The sequence below is a fragment of the Scyliorhinus torazame genome, chromosome 3 (genome assembly GCF_047496885.1).
Source record: "Scyliorhinus torazame isolate Kashiwa2021f chromosome 3, sScyTor2.1, whole genome shotgun sequence".
In the NCBI taxonomy this organism is placed as follows: Eukaryota; Metazoa; Chordata; class Chondrichthyes; order Carcharhiniformes; family Scyliorhinidae; genus Scyliorhinus; species Scyliorhinus torazame.
Window position 1 is genome coordinate 216307067 of NC_092709.1, and position 13805 is coordinate 216320871.

Sequence of the window (13805 nt, forward strand, 5' to 3'; positions counted from 1 at the left end):
ATTTGGAGTGTCGGAAGATCCAGGAGCCCAGGGGGGGGAAGAGAGGCCAGTATTTTGGCCTTTGCCTCCCTGGTGGCCCAGAGACGGATTCTGTTGGGATGGAGGGACTCGGAGCCTCTAAAGTCGGGTGTTTGGGCCAGTGACATGGCAGGGTTTTTTATGTTAGAGAAAATTAAGTTTGCCTTAAGGGGTTCAGTACAGGGGGTCACTCGGAAGTGGCAGCTGTTCTTTGACTTCTTCAAGGAGAATTGACCGTCAGCAGGGGAAGGGGATGGGGGGCAGGAAAGGGGGGGTATGGAAGTGACGAATAAGGGCAGGAATCTAATGTATGGGTAGTCCGGGTTTAGGGCTGGGGGGGAGTTGCGGATGTTATTGTGGTGGTTTTTGTGTGTGTGTTGGATCTCTCTGTTTTTTTTAAATGTGAAAATGTTAAAATTATAAATGCCTCAATAAAATATTTTCTAAACAAATTGTAATAGGGCATACAGGACACTTAGCTTTATCAGTCGTGGCATTGATTATAAGAGCAGGGAGGATTTTGGAGCTGAACACAACTTTGGTGAGGCCACAGTTCGAGAACTGTGTGCCGTTCAGGTTGCCTCATTATAAGAAGGATGTGATTGCACTGGAGAGTGTGCAGAGGAGATTCATCAGGATGTTATCTGGGATGGAGCATTTGAGCTATGAAGAGAGGCTGATAGTCTTGGGCTGTTTTCACTGAAGCAGACAAGGCTGAGACGAGGCCTGATTGAGGTATACAAGATCATAGAGCTATGGGCAGGGTGGATAGGAAGCAGCTGTTCCCCTTCGTTGAAGGGTCAATAATGAGGGGGCATAATTTTAAGGTGAAAAGCAGAAGGTTAATGGGGGATTTGAAGAAAGATCTTTTCACCCAGAGGGTGGTGGGAGTCTGGAATACACTGCCTGTGAGGGTAGTAGAGGCTGGAAACTTCACAACCTTTATAAGGTTTGTGGATGAGCACTTGAAATGTCACAACATTCAAGGCTATGGGCCAAGTGCTGGAAGTGGGATTAGTGTAGATTTAGTGAAGTATCATTGATGCAGTCTCCATAGAATCATAGAAATGTTACAGCACAGAAGGAGCCCATTTGGCCCATCTTGTCCATGCCAGCCCGAGGACACCCAGGTGCCCTTTCTAATCCTACCTTCCTGCACCCGGTCCATAGCCCTGTAGCTAACAGCTCTTAAGGTGCAGATCTAACATTATATCCTTACTTTAAATTCTATACTTCTGCCAATGAAGGAGAACATTCTTTCTGCTCTCTTTACAACCTTGTCTACTTGAACTGCTGCTTTTAGGGACCTGTGTATTTGTGTACCAAGATCTCTCATTTTATGTACCCCTCTTAGTATATTCCCATTTATTGTGTACGCCCTATAGCTGTTTGACCTTCCTAAATACATGACCTCACACTTCTGTGAGTTAAATTCTATCTGCCGCTCTATCACAGACTCCACCAGTCCATCTATATCGTTTTGGAGATTATAGCTATCCTCTACACTGTCCACCACTCGGCCAATCTTTGTGTCATCTGCAAATTACCCAATCGTGCCTCCCACGTTCATGTCCAAATCATTGATATATAACACATACAATAAGGGTCCCAACACCGAGCCCTGTGGAACACTACTTGGAACAACTTTCCATTTGCAAGGCAGCTCACTGGGCTAAATCGCTGGCTTTTAAAGCAGACCAAGGCAGGCCAGCAGCACGGTTCAATTCCCGTACCAGCCTCCCCGAACAGGCGCCGGAATGTGGCGACTAGGGGCTTTTCACAGTAACTTCATTGAAGCCTACTCGTGACAATAAGCGATTTTCATTCATTTTCATTTCATTACCCTGTTTCCTGTTACCAAGGCAACTTTTTTATCCAGTTTGCCACAGTGCCCTGTATCCCATGGGCTTTTACTCTTTACTCGATGTGCTGAAGGGCCTCTTCTATACTCTATGACTATAATCCATTCGCTGGAACACAGGTTGGGCATTTAAATATGATAAAAAGGCTGATTGCCTTCTGTTTTCAACTCATGTTGGCTGAATTTCCGAGGCCTCTGGAAACCGAGCAGCAGCAAAGAGATGAGAAGGGTTGAATCCATAATGCAAATGCCTTTGCAACACTACTTGTGAGCTAGGAGGAGTAGGAGTGAGTCCTCCTGGTTCAACAAGCTACCAGTAAACCCCAGCCAATTGGTTACTTGTTTACTTCCTTCCCCTTCCCACGAAATCTTCCTGAACTCCTCAGCTTTGGCATTTTGAAGCAGGTTTCTCCCCCAGCACGCCCCCCCCCTCTAATCAGTCCCGACTGCCCCCCCCCCCCACCCCCCACCCCACGCGCCCTCCCCCCCCATCCATATCGGTGGTCAGCAACAATGTGGGGCTGAGGTTAAAATCAGATCAGTCATGATCATGTTAAATGTTGGAGCACACTCAAGGAGCTGAGTGGCCTCCTCCTACTCTACTTGGTTTGTACGTATGATGCATTTAGGTCTAAATGCTAATCAGCTTTCTTTGATTGTAACTCTCTTTCATCTCGGAAGTAAATTAACAGTTCACAGCACAATTGTTTATAACCTGGTATCTTCAACATTTTTCTGCAGCTTTAGGAGGCTCCGAGACTATTCATTGTAAACTCGGAGACTACTGCCATTGTCTCCAAGCTTAAATACCATGCATCATCTTCTCAGTAAAACAATCTCAGTCTACCTTTGATTTCTAAAAAAGAAACCACCCAGTGTTACTGTCAGGCAAATGGCAGAACAGCTTACATGATCCCCTTCATTTACCCTAAACTTAAAACTACAGTCCTAATATATAATAACCTGACAAATCTCATAATTGTCCCACCAGCTAAGAACCACACGCATTTGGGAAGCCAATTCTTCCAAGTTTCCTGACCTCACAATGCCCAACTCTACTGCCTGAACAGAGAACTTGCCTTCAGACAAAAATCCATGCCTATAAATCTCCACCTATAAAGTTGGCAGAGGAGGAAGAAATGCATAACTAAAACAATGGGTTTAGCCTTAAACCCAGGTTGGGAACCCGACTTCACACCTCCAGGAACCTCCAGCACAATTAACTTGCCAGCTGAGGGGTGAGGATAAACATCAGGACATTTGGGAGATACCTTGTTCAATAAAACTCTAAAGAAGCCCTAAATGATATACACAATACATGCATATTTTATAATCTGTTTTGTCTTTTTTCTAATCTATCTTTTTTTCATTTTGTGACAGTGTCCATGAAAAATATTGGTGAAAAAGGTAGGTGTTCGGTTCCTAATTTGTCATACAAGACTGTAGAATATAAAAAGGTTTCTCTGATTTTAACCTGAAACATCAGGCAGGAAGGGGGCGAATTTAGGTCAGACAATTATTAACCTCCCAATGGATTTATATTTTCTTTTTAATACAATAATAACATTGTAATCAATTCAAAACTGATACATTCTCACCAGATGTGTTTAGTTAAAATCAGGACTGATATTCTGAGCTGTATTATTTCATTAATTAATTTACAATTAGAGCTCATAGATGCTTATTCAACTGCAACATGCTAATTCCCATTTGTGTTCTTAAGATCCTTGCCTTAAGGAATCAAAGCTGCTCAAAAGGCTTTTGGGAGTACAATGTCACTGTCTAAAAAAATTTATTACACATACTCAGAAATGTTTCAAAACTATCCAGAACATTGTTCAATCTATGTCATCTTCTCAACCAGTACACCAGCATCCAGGGCAGTTCCTCAGGGAAGTTTTGAGTTGTTCAATATTTGCGTGAATTTATAATTACCTTTATTATACTCATGCTCACTGAATAGCACGGAGGGGAAATCTTCTCCCACGTGGGTAAACAAGTCCACATTTCAGGATAATTTAAAGTCCCTAATCCAGAAATTCTGACCGCTCTGTATGTGTGGCAGGTGGTGCCACTCTGTAGCCTTGCTATCCCTGTCCGAAAACCCAACACTGCAGCAATTAAGGGTGGGTGTATAGTACCCAAGGAGAGCGAATTGTTATCAGTGTCAACTAACATAGAAGCCAGCAGTTGAGTGGTAATAGGGTCGAGGGAACAGTAAGGTGAATCTAATGGACAAAATGAGCCTGGAGAGGGCATGAGGGGTAATAGAAGAAAAACCAGAGAAAGATGCAAGTTCTGGATTAGAGATGATCCATAGAGGAAAATGCAGTGGTAAGGAAATTGAGGGACTTTTTTTCCCGGCGTGGACACAAAAGGAAGTAGGGTTGGGAGGGGAATGTGTGATGCAGCTGGAAAGTTATAGAAGGAAGTGATCAATCCTGTGATTGACACATGAGATGACAAAGTGAAGGGTTGGATCTAGAGAGTTTAGATGAAGGATTAAGGGAGGATCGGACGACTGGGAATCTCATTGAAACATACAAAATTCTAAAGCAGTTTGACAGGGTAAATGGTGAGAGGTTGTTTCCCCTGGCTGGGGAATCAGGAACACTGGGACACAGTCTTGATAACAGAACAATAATTTAGGACTGAGATGAGAAGAAATTTATTATGGTTGTTGTGTTTTCTTATTTTAGAGGGCAGTCGTGGTATAGAGGAAGTATTTGGTTGGGGAGTAGGGTGTGAGGTAGATTCCGGGTTGAGGGAATGTGGAAGAACGATTACCACACTTTAGGTGAGGGGCAAGGTTGAGAAGGCGGGGTCTCCATGAATAACTTCAGCCGGTACAGGAATTGAACCCACACTGTTGGCTTTGTTCTGCATCACAAACTAGCTGTCCAGCCAACCGGCCCCCAGGTGTGGTGACCCTCAGGTTAAACCACCACCAGTCAGCTCTCCCCCTCAAAGTAGGAAGCAGCCTATGGTCATCTGGGAGTATGGCGACTTTATTTTACTTTTTTTTAAACCTGAAACACTCTGTTAGAAATTGATTTTGTTTTTATTCATCATCAGAGCATCAGAATTAATCTTGACCTTTTAGGATAGTTTACCTTTAAAGATCTGCTTAATCATCTGGATATGTATTTTATTAAACAAACTGAATCATGTTTGTGTTTCTTTTGTTTCTTCTAGTTGTCTGCCTTGTATTTTATCATTTGCTTTTCATCATGTTCTTGTGGTCATACTGGAAAACCATCTTTACAAAGCCAATGAATCCGAGCAAAGAGGTAAGCATGAGGAGAAAACAATGGGGGGGGTTTCAGTTTGCCGGCAATGGGATCTTCTGGGCCTGCTTCAGTCGATGGGACTTCCCATTGAATCCACCACCCGCCACCAGTGGGAAAGGAAGAACGGCTGAGAACGGCCAGAAACCCCCCCCCCCGCCCCCCCCTATCCTTTGTGAAATTTTGCATATTAACATAACTTTATTATGTTTTTCACTATTTACATTAAAGAATAAAGAAAAAAATAATCTGTTCTTCATATGCTTGCCTTTTTGTCGGGTTTTATGCTGCATCCAATCATGATGCCAGTAATATGCTGAAAAATGGTTGTTACTGCAGCTTTCTTCTGAAATTCCAACTTTTAGCTTTGTCGCATTTTATGATACAGCATTGAATACAATCTATAGCTATCCATTATTACTCATTTAGATTAGTTGCAGTTCATTCGTGCATACATTTTCTATGAAGTTAGTTGTCTGCAAAGTTCACTGAGTGTTTTTATTATTTTCCCTGGGGCGCATGGAACAATGCTCCAATGTAAATATTGTTCTCTGCTAAGAGACTCTCCCTTTTTGCACCAATCTTTCCACAAGAAATATGGGTAGGAGTAGACCATGTGGTTTCTTGTACCTCTTCCGTTATTCAGGATGATCATGGCTGATCTTCGACCTCCACTCCACTTTCCTGCTCATTTCCCAACTCCCTCAATTCCCTTCTATTTCCTGTGGATCACGCCCTAATTGCTGCTTGGGCGTCATAGTAGCGGGTTTCTGCCCGGTTCAGTTAGTGGCCTCCGGATAGGCGTCATCAGACTCTATCGCAGCAGATAACCCCTGTCGTCCAGTAGCCAACACCTCACCTGGGGTTGTGCCTTGAAGGTGTCAGGAACCATCGAGTGTGTCAGGATGAAGGCACCGTGCACGCTGCCCCGGTATCGGGCACAGACGAAATTGGGTACTCTGACCACAAAATCCAACCCATTTTTGAATCTGCCACAATCCTTTCAAACAGTACATTCTGATGATAAAAATCTATTGCATCAATTTTTTTTTTCTTATACCCAGTTCGAGTTCTTCTGCTAACTACATTAAACCCGTGTCCACTGATCATTAGCATCTAATGATTTTGAACACCTCTATCATTTATCCCTTAAACTTCTCTATTCGAAGTAGAACAGCTCAACAGATTATTTCTGCGAGCATCTCGACAGATCTTTAAGTACATCAAAAGAAAAGGAAATAAAAGAAAATACATAATAGGGTAACACAAGGCACACAATGTAACTACATAAACACCGGCATCGGGTGAAGCATACAGGGGTGTAGTGTTAATGAGGTCAGTCCATAAGAGGGTCGTTTAGGAGTCTGGTAACAGCAGGGAAGAAGCTATTTTTGAGTCCGATCGTGCATGTTCTCAGACTTTTATATCTCCTGCCCAATGGAAGAAGTTGGAAGAGTGAGTAAGCCGAGTGGGAGGAGCCTTTGATTATGCTGCCCGCTTTCCCCAGGCAGTGGGAGATGTAAATGGAGTCAATGGATGGGAGGCAGATTTGTGTGATGGACTGGGCTGTGTTCACGATTCTCTGAAGTTTCTTCCAGTCTTGGGCCGAGCAGTTGCCATATCAGGCTGTGATACAGCCAGATAGGATACTTTCTATGGTGCATCTGTAAAAGTTGGTAAGAGTTAATGTGGACATGTCGAATTTCCTTAGTTTCCTAAGGAAGTATAGGTGCTGTTATTCTTTCTTGGTGGTAGCGTCGATGTGTGTGGACCAGGACAGATTTTTAGAGATGTGTACTCCTAGGAATTTGAAACTGCTAACTACCTCCACCTCGGCCCCGTTGATGCTGACAGGTGTGTGTACAGTACTTTATTTTTGCTGGCATTGAGGGATAGACTGTTTGGGTACACAGAGGGAGAATTCAGAATGTCCAATTCACCTAACAGCACGTCTTTCGGGACTTGTGGGAGGAAACCGGAGCAACCGGAGGAAACCCATGCAGACTCGGGGAGAACGTGCAGACTCCACACAGACAGTGACCCAAGCTGGGAATCGAACCTGGGACCCTGGAGCTGTGAAGCAACAGTGCTACCCACTGTGCTGCCGTGCTGCCCCACATCTTATGAAGAAACCATTCATTTTGTTCTAGATTATTGTGTAAAAGATTCCTCCCATCACCAACATCAAGCTGACTAGCTTGCAGAAGCTGGATTTATTCCTCTGTATTTTTTTTTTGAACAGGTTGTAACATTTGAATTCATCCAGTACTCTTGCACCACTTTCACATAGAATTATAGAATCTCTACAATGCAGAAGGAAGCCATTCAGCCAATCCTCCAACTCTTTGTCCTTTATAATAATTTTCCAAGTTGATATTTGAAGTCCCTCATTATCACTGCTCTAAAGTTCTGGCATGTTTTTGCAATTGGCCTGCAAATTTCCCCTCCTCTCAGCCTGGCCCCTCTTATTTCCTAACTAGTCTTTATTCTAATGCCGTTTGTCTCTCCAGAATGCCATGCACCTGTTAGCTCATTTTTAATGCAAATTTCATGGCACCTCTCCTCCTGCCAAATAAGTTTAAACCCTCCATCATAGCATTTGTTTACCTCGATGCAAGAACATTAGCCCTAGGCCTGTTGAAGTGAAACCTTTCCATCTCTGTAGATCCCTCCTACCCCAGAACTTGCCCCAATGCCCCAGGAATTGGAAGTTCTTCTCCTGCAACATTTCTCCAGGCACACATTAACTCTTTTTGTCATCCTGCTCTTCTGTACTAAAACTGCCAATCCGTATAATTGGGATGATTACTCTCTTTGGGGGTCCCTGATCTTTAACTTCTTCCCACCATTTATTAATTCTGACTTTAGGACCACAACCCATTTCCTATTAAGTCATAAGATCAGACGTGCTGTATGACTTCAGGGTTTTTTCCCCCTTCTCTGGTGCAATATTTTGCACCCTCTCAGTGACATCCTTTACCCTGACACAGTGATGTGAAATGAACATCAGCAATTGCAGGTTATTCATGGAAATCTATGTTCATTAAATAGAAAAGTTGGCAAACTCAATAATTGCACAGTCATTAATTTAAGGCAAGAATGTAAAGCAACAGGGGTAAAGAGGAAAATGGGTTGGAGAGATGCCCGAGTGAGCCGGTTGCAGATGGACCGAAGAGAAGGCTTCCAGGTCTGAATACAATAGGGTCTCGACCAACCAAGGTTGTTTTGGGTCCCATTTTCCCTCCAGAATTGCTGGAACCTGACCACCACCAATTACTGGCTATTGTAACAGCCAAAATATTGAAAGTTAAAAACTCCTTCATGGAAAAGCAGCAAAGTAATTCTGTAAATAAAGCAGGAAGTAAAAATGCTGGCAGTGTAAAGATTGCTGACATGAATGTGATTGAACTCATGACTACAAGTCATTTACTGCTGCATTAACACTTACACATGACAGTCAAAAAAAATTTATGTTCTACTTCTCTGAGTGAAAACCTTATGAAAGCCCTCACCAAATCTTACATTTTATTTTTTTAGTACATCTGATAAAAATCAAAACTTGAAAATTGAAACGTTCTCCCAATAAATCTGATGGATGAAATAGCAAATTACACAATGATGATAAGAAAGTCAGTCTGAGAGACAGTCTGCCACTGTAATTATATGTCCAAAGTTGTGCTTGATTATCCACACCCATTCCCCCTGTCTTCGAGTAATTGGGAGTTGTCTCACTGATTGCCATTCTTTCTGGAACTTTCCATTGGGCATGACACCAAGCTTTTAATGTAGGCCTTCAAAATGTAGGTGGGCATATGGAAAGTGGTGGTAATGATAAAGTGTGACCATACATTATTTTCTGTCGTGACCACTGTAACAGTGCATGATGCAAGGATTACTGGATTCCAACATTACTTGGACAGGAGACGTTAAAAATTAAACAGAGTGCAATCGATCATGATAAATTGATTTCATTCTCCAACCCTATTATTTTTTCAGAATGCAGCCCTCCTGGTTAGCTGCAGCAGAGAGGCAGTTGGTTTTGGTCCTTTGTGAATCCTGCCAACACAACCAGGGAAGCCTGGCAGAAGCCCACCACAGTTGTTTATTTGGGCCAATCGTTGGAAATACTTATGGTTGAGGCACATTGAAGAAATCTAAATAAGCACTTTGGAATCATAAAACTATTTCACAAAGTTGTAATTCTGTCATTCAGAATTGGATTTCTTCAAGTACCTATCACAGAACATAAATTAATACTATTGGAGTTTACGGCCAAATTGATCCACCATAAATTAAGTGGTGGAAATTAGGTTTCAAAGAAGCTCTCTGGTCAATTTTAAATATATTTGTTTTAATTTTTATCTTTTTTATCTATATCCACAGTTCCATCTGTCATACACAGATCGGGAACAAATAGAACGTGAAGACCGAGGTGAAGGTCAACAGGAAGTCCTTAGGAGAATGGCCAAGGAGTTACCCATCTACACTAGAACCTTGTCTGGAGGTAAACAGCAAGTACTGTCACAAGCAACAACAAAAAAATAGCAGCCGGATTTGGGTTTTAATGCATATTGAAACCAGGAAAAGTATCTGATGAAAGGAAGGTTACAGCTGAAGGTTGCAATAGGAAGCAGTTCAACTAAAGAATGATCAGATTAATTTTGAGCCGAATTTCAAGTCACATTAGCAGATTCATCTCTTAACAGCAATCATCTGCTTCTTTGGTGGGAGTGTGACTGACAGGTTAATGAATTGGCACTATAGTATTGTAACCAACATCTCCAACTCAAATCCCCGTTGAATGAGTGCCAATTGGGGTTGCAGAATTTATGAATTCATCCTCACAAAACTTTTCTCAGGGTTGAAACCATTGGTCCCCCTCCAAAAGCATACACATTTAACTTGCCAGCTTTTACCAAGACCAAAGTCAATACCACAGGATAACAGCAGGGAGGGAAAAACATCACATCATAGGTTCAGGTCTGGTTGTTTGTAAATGTTGAAATTTAGTATACTATCTATAGAATCCCGAGAACTCTACAGTGTAGAAGGAGGCAGTTTGACCCATCGTGTCTGCACAACCCCCCCCCCCCGAAAGAGCTCTCTACCTAGGCCCACTCTCCCTATCCCCGTAATCCCATGTATTGATCATGGCCAAGCCACCTAACCTGCAGATCTTTGGACTTTGGGAGGAAACCGAAGCACCCGGAGGAAATCCATGCAGATACGGGGAGGAAGTGCAAACTCCACATGGACAGTCAACCAAGTCAGAATCAAACCTGGGTGCCTGGCACTGTGAGGCAGCAGTGCTAACCACTGTGCCACTGCCCCACCCCTATATCTGTATTAATCTATATTTAACATTTCACACAGTTCACAAAAACAGGAACATGCGGCTCAAAAAGGGAAGATGGAACCATATGACTTAACATATTGCAAAAGAGGTTTCATGGTTTTCTTCCAGAAATCACTCTGTCCTCTTTGAAATCAATTGATTTGTTACAGAAGACTGTTGTCATCAACATATCTTCCATATAGACAGTACATGTCCCATGAATCTAATTTTGGAGTATGCAGTGCAGTGGCACTAATGGCACAAAGGTGTGATAGTGATGGTGCTGGAAGTTCTGTTGAAGAATGTCAGAACAAAAGCTTGGTTGGTGTTAATTCAGTAAATTGCTGCACATTATTCAACTTGTACTTCAAATTACCATAAATTATTGCCAAATTTTAACTCTGTATTTAAAGAAAAATACTTGTCAGTCTCCCTCCACCTCTATGGCAATTATTTTAATTAAATGACCACTGGTTACTGACCCTCTTGCTTGTTCATGTTCAATTTGTGTTGCAGTGAAATGCATGCTTTTAATTTCTAATAAAGCACAACTGTCTCTAATTGGGGAAGGATTAAGAAATCATTGTAAGAGTATATAAACCTGTTCGTCCTGAGAGTCTAGGAGGAGCGGGGAGAGCCTGTGACTTTGCTTCGCTGTCTTGGAAATAAACAGGAGTTAAGTTACAGGCGAGGTTCAAACTCATTCTTCCTCAACGTATGATTATTGGAATTAATATTGCCAGAGAAAATAGTTTCACCCAACCTTCTCGATCAAAGACCTTCAGAATTTTCAAGTTACATTTCCTCTTTATCATCCTGCTTTAAGTAGAACAACCATAACGTGGTGGCTCGAGGCAACAACAGGTAGACAATAGTGATGGAGAACAAAGGATGGGATTCTCTGATTCTGAGGCTAAGCGTTGACGCCGTCGGAAACAACACGGCCCCAGGATCAGCAATTCTGGCCCCTACAGGGGCCAGCACAACACTGGAGCGGTTCACGTCGCCCCAGCAGCTGATCCGGCCGTGGAATGGATGCCGGGGGATGCACGCATGCGCAGTGGGTCCGGCGCGAACCCGCGCATGCATAGTCCCACCAGCGCAATTTCCGCACATGCGCGGTGCCTCCCTTGTCTGTGCCGGCCCCGACGCAACATGGCACAGGAGTACAGGGGCCGGCTTGGAAGAAAGGAGGCCGGCCCGCCGATCAGTGGACCCCGATCGCAGGCCAAGCCACATCGGAGCCCCTCCCTGGGATCGGAGCCCCCCCCCAGGGTTGCCCCCTCCCCCACCCACAGGCCACCACCCGACCCTTCAACGCTGAGTTCCTGCTGAGAGCAAGTGTGGATGGCAGAACTCGGCGTTTCCACGAGCACCGCTCGGCCCATCCCGGCCCGAGAATTGGCGGGCCGGCCGCGTGGAGCGGCCTGCAACCGGCGCTGCGCCAACCACACTGGCGCCAATGGCGCCGATTCTCCGCTCTGCGGAAAATCACGTGCCGGCGTTGGGGCGACGTGGCGCGATTCGCGCCGGTCGCGGGGATTCTCCAACCTAGCCCTGGGCTGAGAGAATCCCGCCCATAGTGTTTATTGGCAGCTAACAAGGACAACTCATGCAGAGGCACAGAGTCACTAATATCGGTGTTAACACTCTCGCTCCCAGGTTCAATCTCGCAAGAACCCTGCTCCCGGGATGTACGCTAATCATAGAATCATCATAGAATCATAGAATTTACAGTACAGAAGGAGGCATTTCGGCCCATCGAGTCTGCACTGGTCCTTGGAAGAGCACCCTACATGAGCCCACGCCTTAACCCTATCCCTATCCCGGGATAGGATTAAAGTCTTTTGGAATTTAAAGGGCAATTTATCATGGCCAATCCACCTATCCTGCATATCTTTGGACTGTGGGAGGAAACCAGAGCAGCCGAAGGAAACCCACGCACACACGGGGAGAAAGTGCAAACTTCACACAGATAGTCACCCGAGGCCGGAATTGAACCTGCGACCCCAGAGCTGTGAGGCAACAGTGCTAACCACTGTGCCACCCAAATCCTTCATTGGCAGGGTTCGCACCCTCCTGCACAATGGGACCCGAGCAAATCACATTTTAAAAATTAATTCATGGGATGTGGGCGTCACTGGACCAACATTTATTGCCCATCCCTGAGGGCATTGAAAAGTCAACCACATTGCTGTGGATCTAAAGTCAAATGTAGGGCAGACCAGGTAAGTCCGAAGTCCCTCAATAAACGTATGTACAAACAGGCCATATACACTAATTATATACAATATAAAGCTGAGGAAACAAAAGGGAGAGCATACAAACAGTCAGAGTGTTAACCTATCAGGAGATTTTCTGAGCATTGTGGACTGTCTTAATCCCAACACTGACTCGTCCAATCAGAAGGTAACGATGTTGCCACTCTTAGCAGAATGTACCTGGGGTCAACCAGCCCTGCAGGGGTATTCCTTTCTATAACCTGTTCCTGGATCATCGATGGGGCACACTGCAGACCTCTAAATCCCCTTTGTTCTGGCTCTACCACAGGACCACTGGTGCTAGCTGCCGGCTCCAAGAGTTCCAAGATTGGGATTGTGGTCCCCTGACTTCTCATATGGCCTAAGTGATTCCATACTGTCTTGCCACCCAAATTCACTACTTTTAAAAATGAACCCCGTGTTGGACAAGATCTGGCCTGGAACCATAGTGGATGTGAAGTGAAGTTTCTGGCGAGGAACAAGTCACTTACTTGGAAAGATCTGTCCCCTTTTCACAAAGTGTGTTGTTTCTTCTGGGAGGCCTGCCTCCATCCTCCCCGCCAAATCTGGGAAGATCAAATCCAACCGGCTCCTCAAGTGACATCCCATCAGCAGTTCTGCTGGTGTGACGCCTGTGGTAGCATGGGGGGAGGAGGACGTATTGAAAGACAAAAGAAAGTTGGCCAACCTAAGACATAGTCGTCAGCTGGACTGCTTCTTCATCGCTGCCTTTGCACAGCTATCTCCTCTAACCTGTTTGAGGCAGGGTGATTGGGAGATGTCCTGGAATGGAATGCCATTCATTCTCCCAAAATCTGAAAATACTCACCAGTAAACGAGGTGCCATTGTCCGACTCAATAACTTCAGGGAAGCTATGTGTGGCAAACACCTGCCACAGGGCACCTACTGTGGCCACCAAGATCACCGTTCCCATCTCTAGAACCTCCACCCATAGATATTGATCAAAACAAATAACATCTTGCTCATAAAAGGACCAATAAAGTCCATATGTATCCTTGTCTACGGGTATCCAATCCGCTCC

At 44.2% G+C, this 13805-nt stretch overlaps 1 protein-coding gene across 1 annotated transcript in view; it reads left to right on the forward strand.

The window, feature by feature from the left end:
* The window catches only part of zdhhc2 (zDHHC palmitoyltransferase 2), a 233055-nt gene that overhangs the window by 114447 nt on the left and 104803 nt on the right, over positions 1 to 13805 (forward strand). The window contains exons 2-4 of the mRNA XM_072496849.1: positions 3260 to 3286; positions 5075 to 5169; positions 9550 to 9670. Coding sequence (XP_072352950.1) covers positions 3260 to 3286; positions 5075 to 5169; positions 9550 to 9670 — 243 coding nt within the window. The remainder of the gene's footprint in view (positions 1 to 3259; positions 3287 to 5074; positions 5170 to 9549; positions 9671 to 13805) is intronic.